Source organism: Pagrus pagrus, assembly GCF_965226575.1.
Source record: "Pagrus pagrus genome assembly, chromosome: 24".
Taxonomy (NCBI): domain Eukaryota; kingdom Metazoa; phylum Chordata; class Actinopteri; order Spariformes; family Sparidae; genus Pagrus; species Pagrus pagrus.
This window is the reverse complement of record NC_140206.1, coordinates 5,498,657-5,517,802: the sequence shown is the minus strand read 5'-3', so window position 1 is coordinate 5,517,802 and position 19,146 is coordinate 5,498,657. Positions and strand designations below refer to the sequence as shown.

The following is a 19,146-nucleotide window of genomic DNA, read 5'->3' as shown; positions in this document are numbered from 1 at the left end:
GAATTTTGGATATCTTTTTTTTTTTTTCTTCACTCCATAAATCAGAAAATAATGTAAGCAACCATAAAAACAATCAATAAATCAGCTGATGAATGATCCATGAACAAACCTCCTCTGTGAAAACCTTCAGAATACAGATGGGAATAAATTAAAAAAGTTATGTTCATGTAAAAGCTGCTGAAGTGCAGTAGAAACACTTTAAACCGAGTGTCTTGGTAATATTCAACCCAGCAAGAGAGTTATTTTCGCTCACTAGGTTGGGTCAAATACGCAACCCAGCAGCACTGAGGTCAAACCGACCCAGCTAGAGTTCTGTCCCGTTATTGATCCGCACTATTTTAGAAATTAAGTACATTTTTTAGACAAAGAAATGTAGGGTCCAATTTATACATTATATCTCTTTATGTATCACAGGTTTATGCTTGAATATAATAAATATTTTCTACGTTGCACGAAGATCTGAACTGAAACAAACACATAAATGTGTATTTATGCACATTTTCTTTCCACGAGTGCAAAAGAAAAGACGCGTTACGGAAGCAAAACAGCCCAAAATCGACGCCGCTGACTTGCGTCATACTTCTGAATGGAATCAGCTTTTCAAACACTTTTTTCACCCCGCTGTTATTTCACCATAAGAGGAGGAGGAGAAGGCTCGTGTTTAAAAATACCACCTTGTAAACGATCTCTCTCTGGGCTCGGAGCCCTCCTTGAAGTGGGCCACTAGGTAGCCGAGTTTTTCTCAATTTTCATCCACGGCTCAACATCTCCTGCGAGCCCATAAAAACTTTCAACATCGAGTCAAAAGAAAGCGTTTCATTCCTCGTAAGAAGTTAGTTCAAAAACTTCTCGGGGCGAACGCGACACAAAGAGTCTCGATCACTTATTTCTTCTTCTAAAAATACCCCTGTCCCCTTCTAAAGGCCGACTCCCTCTGCTCTCCTCTCCGTGTGCCCTAAGAAAGTTAAAGATGTTCCAGCGTGTCATCTGATCCGCCCCATTAGCATACGTGACATCACAAGCCCGGGATAAATAAGAGGGGGCTTCGACCATGGCCCAGGACCACTCTGTCTTGGGACTCCAGCATCTCTTCTCCTTTCTTTCCTCCAGCTCCAGCTCCTCTCCAAAATGGTGTGTACTAAAAAAAAATCTTGTTTCTGGACGTCTTTGGGTGGGCCGATGGAGATACTTTTTTTTTTTTTTCTTTCACTGCCAGGGACATGGCGTGGGTTTGGATACCAGCTCTTTGAAAATAAGCCCAAAATTGGGATTTTGTTTGGCAAATTGTTGGAAGAGAAATCAAGACTTGCATTTTTTTTTTTGCTACGGCAGGAAATACATCCAGATTTCTAGGTTTATATCTAAAAAAAAAAAGCAAGAAAAACCTATAATTTCACCATCCAGCATGTGTTTACTGCAGTTTTTGTCAGTTTGCTGCGTTAATTATTCAAAAAATCATACATGAAATGAACTTCTGTACTCATAAATCATCTGTTTCCATTTTCTCTGTGTTCTGTGTGTTCATGTGTTTCGTGAATGTCCCGTTTCGTTTGTGTGTTCCCATGTGACAGACCGAGTTCAGCGCCGACCAGATTGAGGGTAAGTAAAGTTAACGGCAACACAAATAAAATCCCGCTCTCTCATCGTCATTCAGGAGAGGTTACGCCCTCCGATAGCCCCGTCTTCCCCGCAGTTGTCCCACCAAACAAACATCTTAGAGCAGCTGCAGGCTCGAACCGTTAGTCCAAAGTAACCGCTAAAAGGTGGAAGTAGGTATGAGACTGAAGACGACTGTTAGGACATGCCATTCCAGGGATTTGTCCAGTTGTCGAGGAGGATTTGAGATATGTCTATTCTAAGCCGAGGCCGGCCTTGTCTTGCGAGCCTCCAGTGGGCCTTGCATGGCAGAGGTGTTAATCCCCGGGCCAAGGTTCAAGACGCAGGCATCCCCTTACATAAGGTGTCCAAACTAGTACCAATCCCCAACCTTGTGTTCGGCGCTGAAAGACGTGTCCTCTACAAAATATGACCCATTTGTTGTGGCTTCTTCCAATGGGGGTACGCCACTTTACTTTTCCATTCTTGTGTTATATGTCGAATTGGGCATCCTGTCAAGTTCACCTTCAATTTGGCACCAGAAAAAAGAAAGAAGGGGACGTAGAAAATGCTGTTTCTGCACGTTGTGGTTCATTTATACCGCACGTAGCATATATAAACGCAAAGGTGTTGATTACGTCGCAGTCAGCATTCTCATGTTTAACTCGACAAGATCCATGCCTCTATATGGCCTGGGGGGTACTGTGTCGGGGTGTATCGGTTTGCTTGCCCCTAAATTCCTCCCAAATGCAAGTGGAGGCAGGAATGGAGAGGGGTGGAGGTTTGGAGGGTGGAGGTGGGGGAGGAGTTGCTACAGCTGTTCCTGCTGCTGCTGTTCAGAAGCCACGCAAGAGCATTAATCTTTTCAAAAAGGTCACTTTGAGCTGGCCTGTTGGTAGGATTCATAGAAATAGCTAACCTTTGTTCGAGGCCCCAGTCGCTTCCTTCCCTAGTCCCCGCTCGGGTACAGCTGTCGCTCCCTGTTAGCTGCTCACAATGACGGAAGTATGCGGCTTCTCCTGCATCAACATAGCTGCAGTAGACTCTAATAGAAAGGATAGAAAACCCCAAAATATCTTTACTTGAAATGTTACCATGTCTTTGTGTCAGTGCTCTGTAACTCAAAAAGTTTCTCTCTCGACTCTCCAGACTTCAAGGAGGCTTTCGGTCTCTTTGACAGAGTCGGTGACACCCAGGTGGCCTTTAACCAGGTTGCTGACATCATGCGCGCTCTGGGCCAGAATCCCACCAACAAGGACGTTGTAAAGATTCTGGGCAACCCCAGCGCCGACGGTAAGAAGTCATCGCTTACAGACGTAAATGTAAAGATAAAAAAAAAAACCCTGAAGTATCTTTTATCTCAGAGGTTACAAAGCCTTCCCCGAGCTCCCTTTGATCCTGAAACATTAAAAGGAAGCAGACTTAAACAAACTGCGTGTTTGGTAACGTCGCCCTCGTCGTGACCTTTTTTCCACCAGACATGGCCAACAAGAGGCTCAACTTCGAGGCTTTCCTGCCCATGCTGAAGGAAGTCGACGCCTTGGCGAAGGGTACCTACGACGACTACGTTGAGGGTCTGCGCGTCTTCGACAAGGAGGGCAACGGCACAGTCATGGGCGCTGAGCTGCGCATCGTGCTGTCCACCCTGGGTGAGTCTTCGCCAAATATAGAAGCGCAACACATATAGTTTGCTTAGCATGCAGAGTATGTGAAATGGAGACATGACACGGATCCTCACGCCTCCACAGGAGAGAAGATGACCGAGGCCGAGATCGATGCCCTCATGGCCGGTCAGGAGGACGAGAACGGCAGTGTGCACTATGAGGGTAAGCTTTAACTTCCCTGCATTCCCTCTGTGTCTTATTTTTTTTTTTAATATTACATCAAGGATTTTAACAAATGGGTTCGTCTTTCTCCAGCTTTCGTCAAGCACATCATGTCTGTGTAAGAGGCCGGCAGCAGGAGTGCTGAAGAACAGCCCGACGGTGTTCAGGACATCTACACTGTTGTCAAAGACCAACCAAGGAAAGACAAGGACTATGTACAAGGGATGTTGAAGCAAACCCATCTTGTTGTTTTATTTTGTTTTCCTTTCCATTTCGTCTCAAACGCCCTCCTCCCTCTCTCGGGACGCCACCATCACCTCTACACCGTAGACCCCTCCATCACTCGGCCTCTACCCTCCCCCCCACCGGGGCACGTCTCCACATGCCGCATGGGGTGAGGAACGGGGGAAAAGGGGCAACCGCTCATCAAGTGAGGGTAGATCCCTCCCTTCCCACCGCCACCTCATTCAGTCACGCCATCACTGGCCCAGCAATGCCAAAGGTGCTGGAGAATGGTCGTGGATAGACCGCCAAAAGTCTCCCCGCTTCCCTGAAAAGTTTTATTTATTGTCACTCTGTTCATGTCAGAATAAACTTTTCCAAAGTACATCCCACCTGTGTTGATTCTTGATCCTTCATTGACCACGTAGGCCCAAGTTTTCTGCACATGTACGAGGAGTTTAACTCGACATTTTTGTAGAATATGACATTTATTCTGGACAGAAATGCATTTTTATATAATAAAAGAATGAAAGAAAACTAATAAAATGGTGTTTAACAACTTAATTAAAGCATATTTAAAGGTACAGTCTGTAGTTTTGGGGAAGAAAATGTTAATCAGAAGCGAAACATCTTTATTGACTGATTATTTTTTATGCCTAAACAAACTAAATGAGACAAACTCTTCTGAATTAACTGAATAAACAAACTGTTGTACTCTGTTTATATGTGGCGGACCCTGCCACCTTTCCAGCTACAACAGTCTTATGGAAAAAATAAATATTCCTGAGTTTGAATTTCTTCTCTAAAACTACAAAGTGCACCTTTGAAATCTAATTTTCTATCTTTAAGGTTATATTGTAATCTGAATTTGTGCTGTTTGGAATATTTTATCCAGACTGTGCCGTTTATAGAACGCTATGATTTGCTTTTTTATTTAAAAACATATACAAAAGACATGACAATCACACATATGACACACAAAACTGTCAAAAAATGGCAGCATTATCTCTGGCAATTGAAATAATTGTATTGATTATACAAGAGAAGGAAAAAGGTGGTTTATTTTTAAGTGCCATAAATGTGCTTTTTAATTCTTCCTCTTTAAGAAATAAAAATAAAATGTTTCACACACAGTTTATTTTAAAGGGGAGAGTCATTTGTGTCATTCATAATAGTAACATAAATAAATGTTACTACATAATCATGACATAACAATTTATAAATAAGAAACAAACACTCGTAAGAATAGACACAAAGGAGATTGAAGACGTGGACATAACGAGGTCAATCGTTTTAAGGAATGCCTCCGGAAATATCAGATAATTTATGGATGTGTTCAACTGTGTAAATTTAACTTACAAATTTAACTGCAACCAGTTCAAAGCTGAAACCTGAAGGGACACTGCCCCCCTGTGGTGCAACAAGGAAGTGATCAGACTTTCTTAATATAGGACATAAACCATTTTCTGCCTCCACATACATAAAAAAAATATACATTTATACGTCAGTGACAGGTTAAATATTAAACTTTTTAATTCTGTTTTTACTCTATTGAAATGTTAATTATGTCACATATTAGATCCTGCTTCAGCTAAAAATAACTAAAATGTCTCCTGCACCAAAATATATATTGTTACTTATATTGTTGTTTAGTTTCATATGTAAATCTATAGTAATATTATTGTTATTATTAATAATAATAATAATAATAATAATAATAATAACAAACATGTAGTTCTAATTGTGTATTTTACGGAAGCCCTAAAGGGCCATGCATTCTCACATTTTATGTCCTCCGTTTTCCCGTGATAACGAGTTAATTTCATTTGTTTTCTCGAGATCTCGTTATTATCTCGAAATAACAACTGCCGTTTTCACGAGATAACGGGAGAATTTTCTTGAAATCTCGAGGTAACGAAATGTTTTCCCAAGATCTCGTTATTATCTCGAAATAACAACTGCCGTTTTCACGAGATAACGGGAGAATTTTCTTGAAATCTCGAGATAACGAAATGTTTTCCCAAGATAACGTTATAATTAATTCGACATCTCGAGATAACGAAATGGTTTCCCGAGATAACGATAAAATTAATTAGAGATCTCGAGATAACGAAATGTTGTTTTCCGGAGATAAGGATATAAATTTCTCGAGATAATGATATGATTAATTTGAGATCTCGAGATAATGACTGTGATATGATAGGCCTGAGATTATGGAGACGCCCGGGACCTCGTAGCTGGTCAGCTATGTAGTTAACGACGACATCAGGCTCACTCAGATTGCGCCGCCAATATAGCTGAAGCCTTGCTAACCGTCTTTTTAGATTACGCACTTATCTGTTATAGCAGGGCATAATGCTATTTCAGCCTGTGTCAGGCCTTGATTGAAAAGATATGTGACGTGGTGATCGATATGCTCCTGCTCCTCTGACATTGCTACACTGAACAATGATTTAATATACTACACACTCTTTTTGTTTTCTCAAGATCTCGAATTAATTTTATCGTTATCTCGGGAAAACAACGTTTCGTTATCTCGAGATCTCAAGAAAATTATCCCGTTATCTCGAGATAATTATCCTGTTATCTCGGAAAACGACAGTTGTTATTTCGAGATAATAAATTGAGATGTCGAGAAAACAAATGAAATTAACTCGTTATCACGGGAAAACGGAGGAAATAAAATGTGAGAACGCATGGCACTTTAGGGCTTCTGTATATTGTCATCAGAAACCTGACAGCACTTGCTAATAATTGCTGTACTGTATTTCTGCAACATGTCCTCCTACCAGCAGGTGTCAGAGCTGAGCAGCAACAACTGTGTATCTTTAGTAGAAGAAGAAATCTCTGCAGGAAGAGAAGTAAGAGGTCTCACTCTGCTGCTTTTTCTGTGTGAGTGTGAAAACCTTTAACACAGTGGTTGAATGTAACTATGAGTACATTTACTCGAGTATTTCCATTTCAAACATGTTTATATTTGTATAGCACAACATCTCAGAGGCAAATATTGTTCTTTTTACTTACTTTAAGTAGATTTAGCTGATAAGACTTACATACTTTTACTTTTTCAGTATTTTCACAGCGGTATTAAAACACATTTTAACCCGGAGGAGTGATCCCTCCTCACATGAGAGACGATCTTCGTGCGGTCCACTGCTGTACTTCCTGTTGCTGTTTGTCTCCGTCTTTACCTCGAAAAATGTTTAAAACTTGTGTTTCTGGGCTGAGAAATGTCTCCAGGAGACAACAGGTGCTCTTTGCGGCCACTGCAAGGTGACACATACCCGAAATACTTTACATTTTTAATGTTTTGTCAAGTTATATGTTGTTTAGATGGACTTTTGTGTCAATCTAACGTGACTAGAAATGCGAAATTCCTGCATAATGCTCGATTAAGTAGTTATGTGACTTATATAAAAGCTACAGAGGGTCTACTCCTGCAACTTAGTGTCTGTTATGGTCGAGGTTCAGGTTATTTTGTCCGTAGACGACCTTTGACACACTAAACTGAGATTGACAGATACGGAGTTTTAATTTGAAAATCCTAGCAGGCGGAAATGAAAGAAGGAAAAAGTAAAAGTCTCAACATTTTAATTTATTTATTGTCTGTAGCTCTTTAAACTTCTGTTTTTTTCTTACATCAGTTATTTTTTTATTAATATATTTATTTATTTATTTATTTATTGGATTCGCTTGGATAATTTGATTTAATTTTTTGGTTTTCAACTTTAATTCTTACATAATTCCCTTCAAAAATGAAAATAAATTGAATATCTGCAGGATTTTTACTGTAGTTTGGATAAAAAAAGACAGCAGATGACATTGTTTTGGGATGTGGGAAGTTATTATTTACTTTTTTAATGTCTGCTGTTTCTTTTTTGGAACATTTCTTTGTCCAATTGATTAATAAAGACAATTATAAACATAAAAATATATAAAGAAAGTAATCATTAGTTTCAGCCCTGCTTGCATGGCCAATAGTAGCTGGTTAAGATACGTATAATCTCCTGTTGCTTAATTAAAGGTGCAATATGTAAGAATTTTAGGCCGTATCACCAGAATAACTGCTAACTGCTGCCAACTATGTTGTTTTATACATTCATGAATGTAGCTACTGTTAGCTCAGTTAGCCATGCAGCTAGCCAGGCTTCCAGGGATGTGTTGGTGTTTGCAGACACCTAGAACCTTGAACACAGGAACTTTGGATGGCATAGACGTCTTTTGATAAAGTTCAGTTTGTTGTATTTCTGTACTTCCTCCCAGGCTGCGGCACACTCAGGCCGAGCCGCTCGGGAAGCCCGTCTCCTCGACCCGTCCAGAGACCTCCAGCGCCAAGTCCCTGATGGACATCGGGACCCGCAGGATCTTTAACGAGGACCATGACCTCTTCAGACAAAGCGTCCGGCGCTTCTTTCAAGAGGAAGTGGTCCCACACCACAAGGAGTAGGTTGGATCGTTCATGAATGTATTACTGAACCCTTTATTTTGAGTCATTCTCACTACAATCCCTTTTTCCACGGTCCAGGTGGGAGAAGGCGGGTCAGGTGAGCAGGGAGCTGTGGGAGAAGGCTGGTGAGCAAGGCCTGCTGGGAGTGCTGATACCAGAGGAGAACGGGGGTATCGGAGGAGACTTGTTTTCCTCTGCTGTCGTGAGCGAGGAGCAGTGAGTTGTGCTTCGAATGAAAAACACAATTAGTCAAATCTGAGATTAAACACTAACACGAGATTTTGTTTTTGTCCTCCAGAATGTATAGCAACTGCTCAGGCCCAGGTTTCATGTTGCACTCGGACATCGTCATGCCCTACGTCAGCAACTACGGTAGCAGGGAGCAGATCGAACGCTTCATTCCCGCGATGACTGCTGGGAAATGCATCAGCGCTATTGCCATGACGGAGCCGGGAGCAGGCAGGTGTGGACTCGAGCGTAGACGTAGCATCAAATCAGTCAGACTCTTATCAGTGATGTCGCATTGATGTCGCCTTTATCTTCTCAGCGATCTCCAAGGTGTGAGGACGAACGCCAAGAGGGATGGCAGCGACTGGATCCTCAATGGCAACAAGGTACCGAGTCAAAAAAAAGCAGATTTCTTTCATCACATCTTGACATCGACTTGAACTCTTTTCCGTCTCGCAACTCCAGGTGTTCATCACTAATGGTTGGCTGGCCGACCTGGTGGTGGTCGTGGCTGTGACGAACCGTGAGGCAAAGTCAGTGGCGCACGGCATCAGTCTGTTCCTGGTCGAGAACGGCACCAAGGGCTTCCAGAAAGGACGCAAGTTGGAGAAGATCGGACTTAAGGCCCAGGTATTGGATCTCATACTCCCATCAGATTAGCTCTGATTCTTGAACTGGTTCGATTGGTCCTGAACCAATTAACGATACATCATCAAAAAGTTTGATGTTAGGACACTGTAATTTTGTCGTCTTACTATTTTTTCTCCTTCTTTCAAAGGACACAGCTGAACTGTTTTTTGAGGACGTGCGGCTTCCAGGCGACGCCATCTTGGGGGAACCCAACAAGGGATTCTACTACCTGATGAATGAACTGCCTCAGGTGAGAGGGCGACCCCCGACTACTAGCTACATGTGTGATTTTTGGTCAATCTAATGGTAAATCAACTCTTATTTTTGGTGTAGGAGCGCCTGATTATTGCTGTCATGGCTCTAGCGAGCAGCGAGTTCATGTTTGAGGAAACCAGGAACTACGTGTTGCAGAGGAAGGCTTTTGGCAAGACCATCTCGAACTTGCAGGTCTGTATACGAAGTTTATCGTCGTAAGCTTCAGTCGGCTGTGATCGAAACATAACAACCGGTTGGACACGCTAATTAACACCCCTTTTCTGGTGCAAACATCTGCATCGACTCCACAGACTGTGCAACACAAACTGGCCGAGCTGAAGACTGAGATCTGCGTGGGCCGATCCTTCGTAGATAACTGCCTTCAGCTGCACGCTGAGAAACGCCTGGACCCCGCCACGGCCTCCATGGCCAAATTGTGGTGAGAACGTCGTTTTGTATTTCCAAGCTTCCGATCTCAAAAAACAGACAACGTTGCTGCTATTTGCGGATGTCCTCCTCTCTCTCCTCCAGGGCGTCGGACCTCCAGGGCAGGGTGGCCACTCAGTGCCTGCAGCTCCATGGAGGCTGGGGCTACATGTGGGAATACCCCATCGCCAAGTAAGTGAGACGTACGGGATAACTTCAGCGAGGAACTCCAGGATTCTTGTTTGTATCGTCGATGAACGTGTGTCTCCGTCTTTTCCAGGTCGTTTGTGGACTCTCGTGTTCAGTCCATTTACGGAGGCACCAATGAGATCATGAAAGAGCTGATCGCCCGCTCCATCGTCAGCCAGAAGTGAGACTTTTGGATGTTTTCAAGGTGGAGGAGCACTTGGGAAAGTGGGGGGTGGTTTGCACTAATGATTGTTAGTTGAAAGTTTGGATTAAAATGTGTACGCATGTTGAACGGCCATGAAAAGTCAGATAAAGTATCATATTATATCAATTTGTTCCTCTTACAAATGGAAAGTTTTGGTGGTTTTGCAGCGACAGCCAGGGCTTATGCTAACTACTATGAGCAAACTTTAAACAGACTTTACTTTGAAACTGTCATCGGTGACGGAGGTTGACTCTTTCCTGCTTGTTCTACGCTACATTTTAGCATTTAGCATTAGCATGAAACTTTCATTTCGCGTTTAAAAGTTGGACAGTGAAATAAAACTGAGATTTTCCAGGCTGTGCTGCTTAATGCTGCTGCTTTACAGGGTTGATTGTCGATTGGTTGTTGATAATTGTGCGACACTTTCTCAACAAAGGCTTCTTTAATGACCTTGAATCACATTTGAGATCCTTTTTAAAAACTTTGGTAAAATAATGACCGATTTTTATGTCCGTTTCTGTAGATTTACAACTCACTGCAGTGTTAATTGTATATATTCACATTGAATTTTTTAGATTCCAGCACTTTAAAAGTATTTTTGTATGTGTTATTAATTGCTTTTTGCTGATTGTGTACAATATGATGTTAGAAAAGAGATTTATTTTTCAGATCTATGTGCCTTTATGTCATATTAGGTACCGTTTTGCATCAAAATCCCCTGTTTGCTTTTGTTTCCTGTAATCTTCACTCGTGCATTTTTTGGATGTGAACTGACACGACTGACGAACTGTTGTGAATAAAGCTGCATTAAACTGAAGCCAAACTGAAGTGAAACATCCTCCGTGCATTGCCTCATTTCCATCTCTAGGTGGCAGCACATGCATGTAGAAAGCTGGCAGACACATGACGGATGATTATGCTTGTATTTGCTTCCATTGCAGCACACAGAGCAGGAAAAAGCAGACTGTTGAATGTGACTTGATGATTTAGGGCATCTTTTTTCTGAAGTTTCAACCTCATCTCTTGCACATTTTGGATGATAATCACCACATTTTCTTCAAATCCTCTTCTTCTGCTTGTTTTTATTCATGGTGCATGTGCTTAGAGATGCACAGCATGCCAGTCTGACTCCCCCGGGGCTCAAATACTCCCAAAAAACCCACATCAGTGCCGGCTGAGGGGGCAAACAGCATCCCCACCGTGCCTCACCTGGGGGGGCAGGAGTGCAGCTACTGCTCACTGATGCCTCTCCTCCTCCTCCTCCTCCTCCTCTCTCCCTTTTTTCTCTCCCCTCCTCTTCCATCTTTCCTCAGCAACAGCCACACCCCGGTGCCTCAGCTCTGCACTCACATCCACTGCGGACACAGTGCTCCCCCCTCCCCCCCCCACCTTGCAGCAAATGTGGAGATGCAGAAGCATTTAACAGCAACGCCTCAACATTTCCCTCTTTGCATTGCTGATTATATTTTTACATGCACGTGAAAAGATGTTGCACAAAATCCACAAATCATCACACGCCTGTCATTCGCGCTGCAGCCGCATTTTTCCCGCTGCGCCTTTCCTCCCGCATTTACGGTAGCTTAATTTGCGATGGGAGGGATCAGAGGGCCCAGCACAGCTCTCATTGTCACCACGGCTCTCCTCACACACACACACTCTCACACACACACATATACATACAAACGCACAAGGGTATTAGTGCCGCTGAGCAGCCTGCAGACCTCCAGGTAAGCGCTGAAGCTCTTTGTTTGTCATTTGCAGAGACAGATTACGCTTTGCGATTGCGCAAAACAGCATGATTTAGTGCGTAAAGTGCTTTAATGGAGCTGTGGGAGAAAGTTTTTTTTTTATATATATAATGAAGTGTGTTAATGTTGCTGTCTAATCCTCAGCTGCTGCGCGCGTCATGCTGATGCGCAGCCATGTGTGGATTCAGAGATGTGTTTTTTAGGGAAGGTTTTGAGATTGAAAGTGTCAACATGGGGAGAAAAAAAACGTTTTATTTGTGGGTTTGGTCCGTGCGTCCTGGTCCTGGTGCGCCTCTCCTCCTCCACCTCCTCCTCCTCCTCCTGCACCAGCAGTATGCGCCTTTTGTTCTGGTCCACGCCTGTATGGTGCTGAAACTGCCGGCTCCTCACTGCAGCACATGAGCGCACACCGACCTGTGAGGAAAGGCAGGGGAGATGAACATGTAGATGTGCAGATTATATCATCTGAGCGCGGGTATGTGTTGCTTGTGGATATGGGAGTAGCCCTGCTTTGGGGTTGGCATCTTGTCTGGCACAGCCGGGTGCCCTTGCAGGCATTAGTACCAGCATGCATCAGCAGAAGATAGCATGGCTTCCCCTTTGATGTAACATATCTTTTCATATTAAGATAAATTCATGACAATAATTCTGTTAAACTACAAATTCTCCCTGATGGGAGCCCTGTAATGTCTTTTTGCTACATGTTCAGCCACAGATAAAAATCTGAAAGATGTCCAGACCTCCATTAACCGTGGATCTGCTCCAGACCTGCCTCCTCTCAGTGTCGTCTGGGAGAAGCAGGAACTGTAGATTTCCCATGTCTGGATGTGAAAACATTCCTTTTATGAAAAGGCATTAACTCTTGGCGTACCCGGGTACAGAGGCGATACATAATGAAAACAGCAGTTTAATAATATGCCGACGATGGTGGATTTTCTCACGCTTTTTAAATCTTTATCAACAAGGCTGCTCTTTGGTTCACGCTTGGGTCAGTTTTGACACTCAACCAAAGGAGATTTAGGGGTTGGATTCCTCTTGAGAACGAGTGTGTTTGCAGCTCACGCCAGGGTTCATTTAGCTTTTCTTCTCGGACTGAGGTTGAGTCACCCGACACGCTGGTATACACCCGGTTATCAGATGCCTTTTGATGATGGGAGTGTAATAAATGGGCAGATATCGACTCGCAAGCTCCAACAGATGGAGGCAGAAATTGACTTGGTGAGAACAAAAAATTCCCGCCAAAAATATTAATTTCACGATGCTTTTCCTGAGAAACTGCTGGTGTAAAGATGATTTTTAGCAATTTAAAGGAAAAGCTCACCCAAAAAAAATTAATATTCAGTTATTATCTACGACTGCTGATTGAAAGTCAGGTGAAGTTTCCGAGCCCACAAAACATTTCTGGAGCTTCACAGCAAAAAAGCGTTGCAGTGTTCTCCTAAACAACTGAAGTAGATGGGGACTTGTTTTAAAATGTTAAAAAATGACCAAAAAAGAAACATAAAATGGCTCGATACAGCTCGTCTGGGGTAGTCAAATTCTATGGAAGCCCAGAGGTCCCAAGCTGATTTGAAAATATGTTATTTTAAACCTTTTTTTAAGCTAAACGTTAGCTGCCAAGCTAAAAGTGTTAGCGCGAGTAAATAACGTCTTTTAAAATACATTTTTCGATCTCGGGGGCTTCAGGAGACTTGGATTACACCAGACAAGCTGTGAGGAGCCATTTTATGTTATTTTTTTGGTTGTTTTTTAATGTTTTAAAACAAATCCCCATATGCTTCAGTTCTAAACTAGCTAATGTTTTTAGCTTCTTAGCTACAGTGAAGATTAAAAGCTTAAAAAACTGTGTTAATAAGATTTTTTCAAATAAATTTGGGCTCTCGGGGCTTCTGGAGACTTATTATTATATTATTATTATTATTATTATTATATTATTACATCGCAGGAGCTCTATGGAGCCATTTTTAATCTTTAAACAAGTCCCCATCTACTTCAGTTGTTTAGCAGAATGCTGCAGCACTGTTTTGCTGTGAAACTTCACCTGACAATGACTGAATTTTCATTTTTGGGAGAACTGTTCCTTTAAGGCCTTTCTTTGGAGGGTGTTGGTCGTCGATTCAGCTCAAAAACGATGCAAAGAACGGACAGAAAGACAAACGAATGACCACACTCGACATGGAAACATTAATTCCTTGCCCCCGACGTCTTTGCCCATTCAGACGTAGATTATGTGCTTCAGGCTCGGGCCAAATGGAGGTTGACAGAGTGCATTAGTGGAGATGTGTGTCTGGTTTCACCTACTTCTTTATCGGGCCAGATTGGGCTGAGTCTAATCACTGATGGAGTAATTGAAATGACCTTAATCAGGAAACAACAGGTTGGATTTCTGTCTGTGTGTTTTACAACACTTCTTTAAATCTCAAGTGTAACTGAGATTGTGAATCATGTGTGTGTTTGTGTTTGTGTGTGTGTGTGATCCATACGTTTTAGCCACTTCTCTCTTTCCCAACCACCAAGAAACCCAATCCACCTCCGTTTGCACCACGCGGGAAAACGCTAAGTACATTTCCCAACGTCAGATCTGGTTAGGCGCACCGTGAAAGTCTTGGAAACCACAGAACCGCTCCGCGCTCCACTGAGATTAAGACACGCCGTGCTGGCCGGTGCTTCCTCTCCGGCAGTAATTGTGTTGGAACAATGTTTAGGGTACGGATCAGTTTTCTGGATTTGGAAACTCGGTTTTGTTTGTTTGTGGGCGGGAGCCGGTGGTTGAGTGCGTGCCGTGATGGGTTCTGGCGGCATGTAAGTGGTGATGTGGGTCTTCCCCTGAATGTGTTTGGGTTGGTTCTGGTCTAGGTGAACACGGGGCGGTCTGGTAGCCACGGTCACAGGTGTTTGAGGTCTTTGTCCCCTGCTGCTCGTCCCGTCTGAGGCCTTCTCCGCTACAGGTGTCTAATGGGAGCTGGCAGAACTGTGCTTCAGTAGACGATTAAGTCTCGACTGTCGGAGGGACCTAATCCAATTCACATACGTCAGACGAACCAAGTGGCCCACTGACCTGCATGTGGAGCCACACATGTACACTTTCTCAAGCACACACACACACACACACACACACACACACAATGCTTCTTGGGATATTTGAGTGCAAACTTGGATTATATCGATATAAGTGGCTGTATGTTGTCTTAGACTTCATATGGCATCTGTGTTTCCTGGTTTTAACGGCTGCATTACAGTGAAGTGATGTCATCTTCTGAACTAACCAGACTGGTTCTGATACTCGTCTTTAATTTCATTGTGTTAGTATTTTGTGAAAGTAGCAATAGTCATAACTAAGATACTGTTGCAACATCCATATCAAGGTATTTGGTCAAAGGTGTTGTGATTTTTTTATCTTGTCCATGAATCACGTGACTTCAACATCCGCTGAAGGCTGCAGGGAAGACACGAAAACATTCGATCTCCGTGGAGCGATAAGGAAACTGTAAAAACAGTCAATGTTAAACTTGAAACAAGCTAAAATGAATGAAAGAAGAAGAAAACTGTCGATGTAAAGTAAATAAAGGGATGTAAAACAGCCAATAGAAATCTATCTTCTTGACTATCTAAAGTTTTTAAGCTTATTATAAGATTATAAGTCATTTTATCCGTATCGGACATAATCAGTTATCAGTATCGGCTGTAAGAAATCCATATTTTGTATATTTTGTAAGTATTTTCTTTTCCAGATTCTCTAAAATTCTGGTGACATTTCTTGCTGCGTTTGGTTGAAAACCTTGCTCACGTCTTGCTTAAAGGCTCGTGGAAAAAATATGGAGAAAGCGAACCAGCGTGCTGTAGTAACAGAGGAGAGATGGTCATTTCCTCACCTGCCAAAAAAGCTGTTAGGTGTTGGCAAAGGTAAAGGTAAAGGTTGTTTGTTGCGCGCCACGTTTGAGCAGCAGCATCAATCTGCAGTCCAGATGTTAAAATGAAGAGCTCACAACCAAACTACAGACTGCTACTGCGAGTGTCGAGTGTATTGATTTTGATAAACGCTCTTTATCTGATCCATCCTCTGGCCTCCTCTGTCTCTCCAACCCTTCACCCACCCACCCACCCACCCTGCCTTTCCCCTTGCACCCTTCTCCATCTACGGCTGACTAGCAGCCAGTCTCCCAAACAAGCCCTGACAGCCAGTGTCTCATCTCATTCCTTACGGACGATGCCCATCGACAGAGAGGACACTCATGCGGGGCAAGCAACAAACTCCCTCAGATATTGGCATCTATAATATTCTCTCTCTCGCTTCCCCGTCTTGTGTCGTAACCGCGTTAGCTAATCCGCGAGGTCAGCGCGATAATGGCAGGTTCGCGCGGCTGCAGGAGACGGGGAGTGAGTAGGAAAAGAGAAAGTTTTGCAGAGCGCAGCCCGCCTACCAGAACGGCTGTACGAGTCGACTTGGCTCGAGTACAGCGAATCCACTCCGTGTTGATCCATGTGCCTCAAATTCATTTCCCTCCTCTTGAAAGCTTTTCTTTATTTAGATCCGTTTGCGTGGACGAGAGCCAACAACACATTCCAAGGCAAAAAAATGTTCTGTATGTTCACACGCAGCTATAACAGGAAGTTTATGTGCGTCTGTCTTTTGCAGGGTTATGACATGTAAGTCCAGCTGTAAATTGCAGCTTCACACCCCTAATTGGCTCACGAGAATGCGGCCGACTGAGCCGCTGACATATCTGGATCATATAATGGTGTTGTGTGTTGCTGTATGAAGGCAGCTGGGGCCTGCGTGTGTTTTAATGTGAGCATTGTATCGGCTTAAAGGGTAGAGGGAATGTCAAGTAAATGCATTTTTATTGACAGACGAGCACATTGATTGAGTTAGGGTTTGGTTTGCAGGAGTTTAAACATGTACAAGTGGTCAAATAATTACATTTTAATTGACGGACAAACAAATCGCTGTATTTTTAGGGTTGGGGTTAAAAGGGTTCATTAAAAGTTTCCCGGTTCCCACGGTCTCGCTCCTAAAAGGTTAAAATTAATAAGTGTTATACGACCACTATTAAAGAGGCAGAATTGAAATAAAAACAATAATAATAATAAATAAATAAGGAAATAAAGGAATACATGGATAGAAATGGGGTTGGGGTTGGTTTGCAGGAGACTGTTGGAACAAAATAATGACTTCTTAGACTGAATCGGTCACAAAATGGCTCCACTTCATAAAGAAAGTCGCCTCACAAAAATAAAAATCATATTTAGTTTTGTTTCCATGAAGCTCAAGTTCTTGAAAATGCATGAAGGAAACATGAAATTCCCTTTTTTTGAACTATTTTGAGACTTAATAGCAGCCTGAATGATGAGCTAGAAGCACATGCAGCAGTTACACTGGAGCCTGGTCTGGTTTGTCGGACCCTGACCTGGGCCAACAGCGGGGAAGAAACCGCTAATGAGCCTTAGCTTCTTCCTGAATGGGCCAGGGACCTCCTGTTAGCCTAGCGTAGCGGCTAAGCCGTGTAGCGCTCTCGGCCTTTATGATTTCCAGATGTTCAAGCTAAACAGCTAGATTGTTTTCTCCCCATCCTTTTCTGCAAACAGCCGACTGGCAGGATAATACGTCGGCTGAAGCGCAGCGGAGGAATCAATGAGGCTCATTGTTGGAGTCCACGTATTGTCAGAACTTAAAGAGTCTATATCGGGTTTCTGCATTCTTTAAAGGACATTTTTTTCTCGATTTCCTCTCGACGTGAGCGTGTTTTTTAGTTTATCCATTAAGGGAAATGAGTTGGAATCTAAAGTTATGGAAAAAAGTCGCCTCTCAGGGCCCGTAGCTTCCTAAACGAAACCAGAACATCTCCTTTGCTGTGTTAGTTTGTCCATGAATGTCCATCTCTGTGACTCTTTGCATCTGCCTGTCAGGGCCGCGTTCTGGATGAATGGAAAACCCCCCCGATTCATAGGAAGTTCACACACAGCAGCTCTGTGAAGCCAGTGTGAAACGTAGAAACAGATGGGACGACATGAATACGTCGATGGTACATCACGTTCCCGCAAGTCTGCTTTTTAACTGGACTGCAGGAACACAGCAGCTGAGTGTGTGTGGAGGACCTCCTGGCCGGCTTCCAGGAAGGGTTTTTACTGTGACCGCCACTGAATGGGTCCAAAGAGGGACTTACCGGCAAATCTGACATCCTCTCTTAGACGTGTAGCAGCCAGACGAAGATGAAGGATGGAATTTAGGGCAAATCCACCAATAAACTCGGGGGCCCACTCTCTGGCTTTGCAGAGATGTGTTTACCCACCTTTTGACCCTGGACGTGATTAGTTGATTGAATGTTAACGACAGAATATCGATCCTGAACAATTTTCGATAATCACTTAATTGTTAATGTCATTTATGGGGCTCCAGGTTCTCTAACGTGAGGATCTTTTGGGATTTAAGCAATTAAAAATGACTTATATGACTCTGGGATGAATTTAACAGGCTATTTTTTATACTATTTCTGCTCCACATGCAGGTCAGTGGGGCCACTTACTATTTTATTAACCATTTATGTCTATTATTTTATAGACTTTTAATGAATGATCAAAATTAAAACTGTTAAATATCAACCTCACCTGTACTTAGTGCTAATTTGCAAATGTTAACATGCTCACACGCTAAACTTACAAGGTGAACGTGGTCAACGTTACACCTGCTGCAGCATCAGCATGCTAGCACTGTCCTTGTGTGCACGTTAGCATGCTCACGTTAGCATATTAGCTCGAGCACAGCTTCACACAGCTGCTATAAAGTGCTGCAACTTTTGAAACACGGACTATTTTTCCAAGATACGCACGTTGAAGCACTGCGATGAACTCTTGCTGCACCCTGATACCACACCGGTGGGTTTCTCATTCCCAAGTGTCCTCCTATCCTCCTGTCTGTGTTGTTTTGAAGTGTCGACTGTGCCTGCTGCCCCATTGGGCCCGTCCAGGGCCCCCCTCACCACAGCAACGCCTGCCATGGAAACCAGCCCCTCAAAGGAATGACCCCTTTGAGCAGCAGTGTGTAGATCCTCTGTGTGGCTGTGTAGTAAGAGGATACAAGGCTGGAGCCTAGAAAACAGCATTCACACATTTTCTTACTCTCTTCCTCCGCTTTTCTTTTCTTTTTCCATCCGACCTGGGAATCCCCCTGCGACCTTTGACCCCACCGCACACCACACTACAAAGGAAATGGGACTAGAAATTGTGAATCTCTCCTTGTTTGCTCCCACTTTTAATTTCATTCCTCCTCTATTTGCATTCAAGGACGTCGAGCCAGTGGCAGGAACAGATTTGGCGTACATGCATCTCCGAGGCGCTGTCTCGTGGAGGTGGGTGGGGGACACGGTACTGCCTCAG

The 19,146-nt window shown here is 43.2% G+C and overlaps 3 protein-coding genes across 8 annotated transcripts in view; all 3 read left to right on the top strand.

Moving 5' to 3' along the window:
• The first annotated feature begins 996 nt into the window (after positions 1-996).
• Positions 997-4,031, top strand: mylz3 (myosin, light polypeptide 3, skeletal muscle). The gene is made up of 6 exons (XM_084346658.1): positions 997-1,131; positions 1,572-1,599; positions 2,746-2,889; positions 3,075-3,245; positions 3,345-3,422; positions 3,516-4,031. Exons 1-6 carry the CDS (start codon positions 1,129-1,131, stop codon positions 3,542-3,544), a joined length of 453 nt encoding a protein of 150 aa, XP_084202784.1. The 5' UTR covers positions 997-1,128; the 3' UTR covers positions 3,545-4,031.
• Positions 4,032-6,793: 2,762 nt separating this feature from the next.
• Positions 6,794-10,858, top strand: acadl (acyl-CoA dehydrogenase long chain). Its single transcript, XM_084346823.1, has 11 exons — positions 6,794-6,917; positions 7,908-8,087; positions 8,170-8,307; positions 8,390-8,554; positions 8,639-8,705; positions 8,785-8,949; positions 9,098-9,199; positions 9,283-9,396; positions 9,516-9,643; positions 9,736-9,822; positions 9,911-10,858. Exons 1-11 carry the CDS (start codon positions 6,844-6,846, stop codon positions 10,002-10,004), a joined length of 1,314 nt encoding a protein of 437 aa, XP_084202949.1. The 5' UTR covers positions 6,794-6,843; the 3' UTR covers positions 10,005-10,858.
• A 785-nt stretch (positions 10,859-11,643) lies between these two features.
• LOC311253347 (uncharacterized protein) overlaps positions 11,644-19,146 on the top strand; it is a 67,188-nt gene continuing 59,685 nt past the window's right edge. For 5 of the 6 annotated variants that reach the window (XM_084347253.1, XM_084347254.1, XM_084347255.1 and 2 more), the window contains exon 1: positions 11,644-11,751. The gene's annotated coding sequence lies outside the window, so the exon portion shown is untranslated. Of the gene's footprint in view, positions 11,752-12,155; positions 12,248-19,146 lie in introns of those variants that run through there. The other variant, XM_084347251.1, reaches the window with a different exon arrangement.

What these genes read in the sequence shown, in the direction of transcription:
- mylz3 (XM_084346658.1), top strand. An exon ending in CAGCGCCGACCAGATTGAGG is followed by an intron (nt 1,600 to 2,745) that starts GTAAGTAAAGTT and finishes TCGACTCTCCAG; the next exon opens with ACTTCAAGGAGGCTTTCGGT. An exon ending in CGGCAGTGTGCACTATGAGG is followed by an intron (nt 3,423 to 3,515) that starts GTAAGCTTTAAC and finishes GTCTTTCTCCAG; the next exon opens with CTTTCGTCAAGCACATCATG.
- acadl (XM_084346823.1), top strand. Translation starts at nt 6,844, where the DNA reads ATGTTTAAAACTTGTGTTTCTGGGCTGAGAAATGTCTCCAGGAGACAA. An exon ending in CTCTTTGCGGCCACTGCAAG is followed by an intron (nt 6,918 to 7,907) that starts GTGACACATACC and finishes ACTTCCTCCCAG; the next exon opens with GCTGCGGCACACTCAGGCCG. An exon ending in ACGGAGCCGGGAGCAGGCAG is followed by an intron (nt 8,555 to 8,638) that starts GTGTGGACTCGA and finishes TTATCTTCTCAG; the next exon opens with CGATCTCCAAGGTGTGAGGA.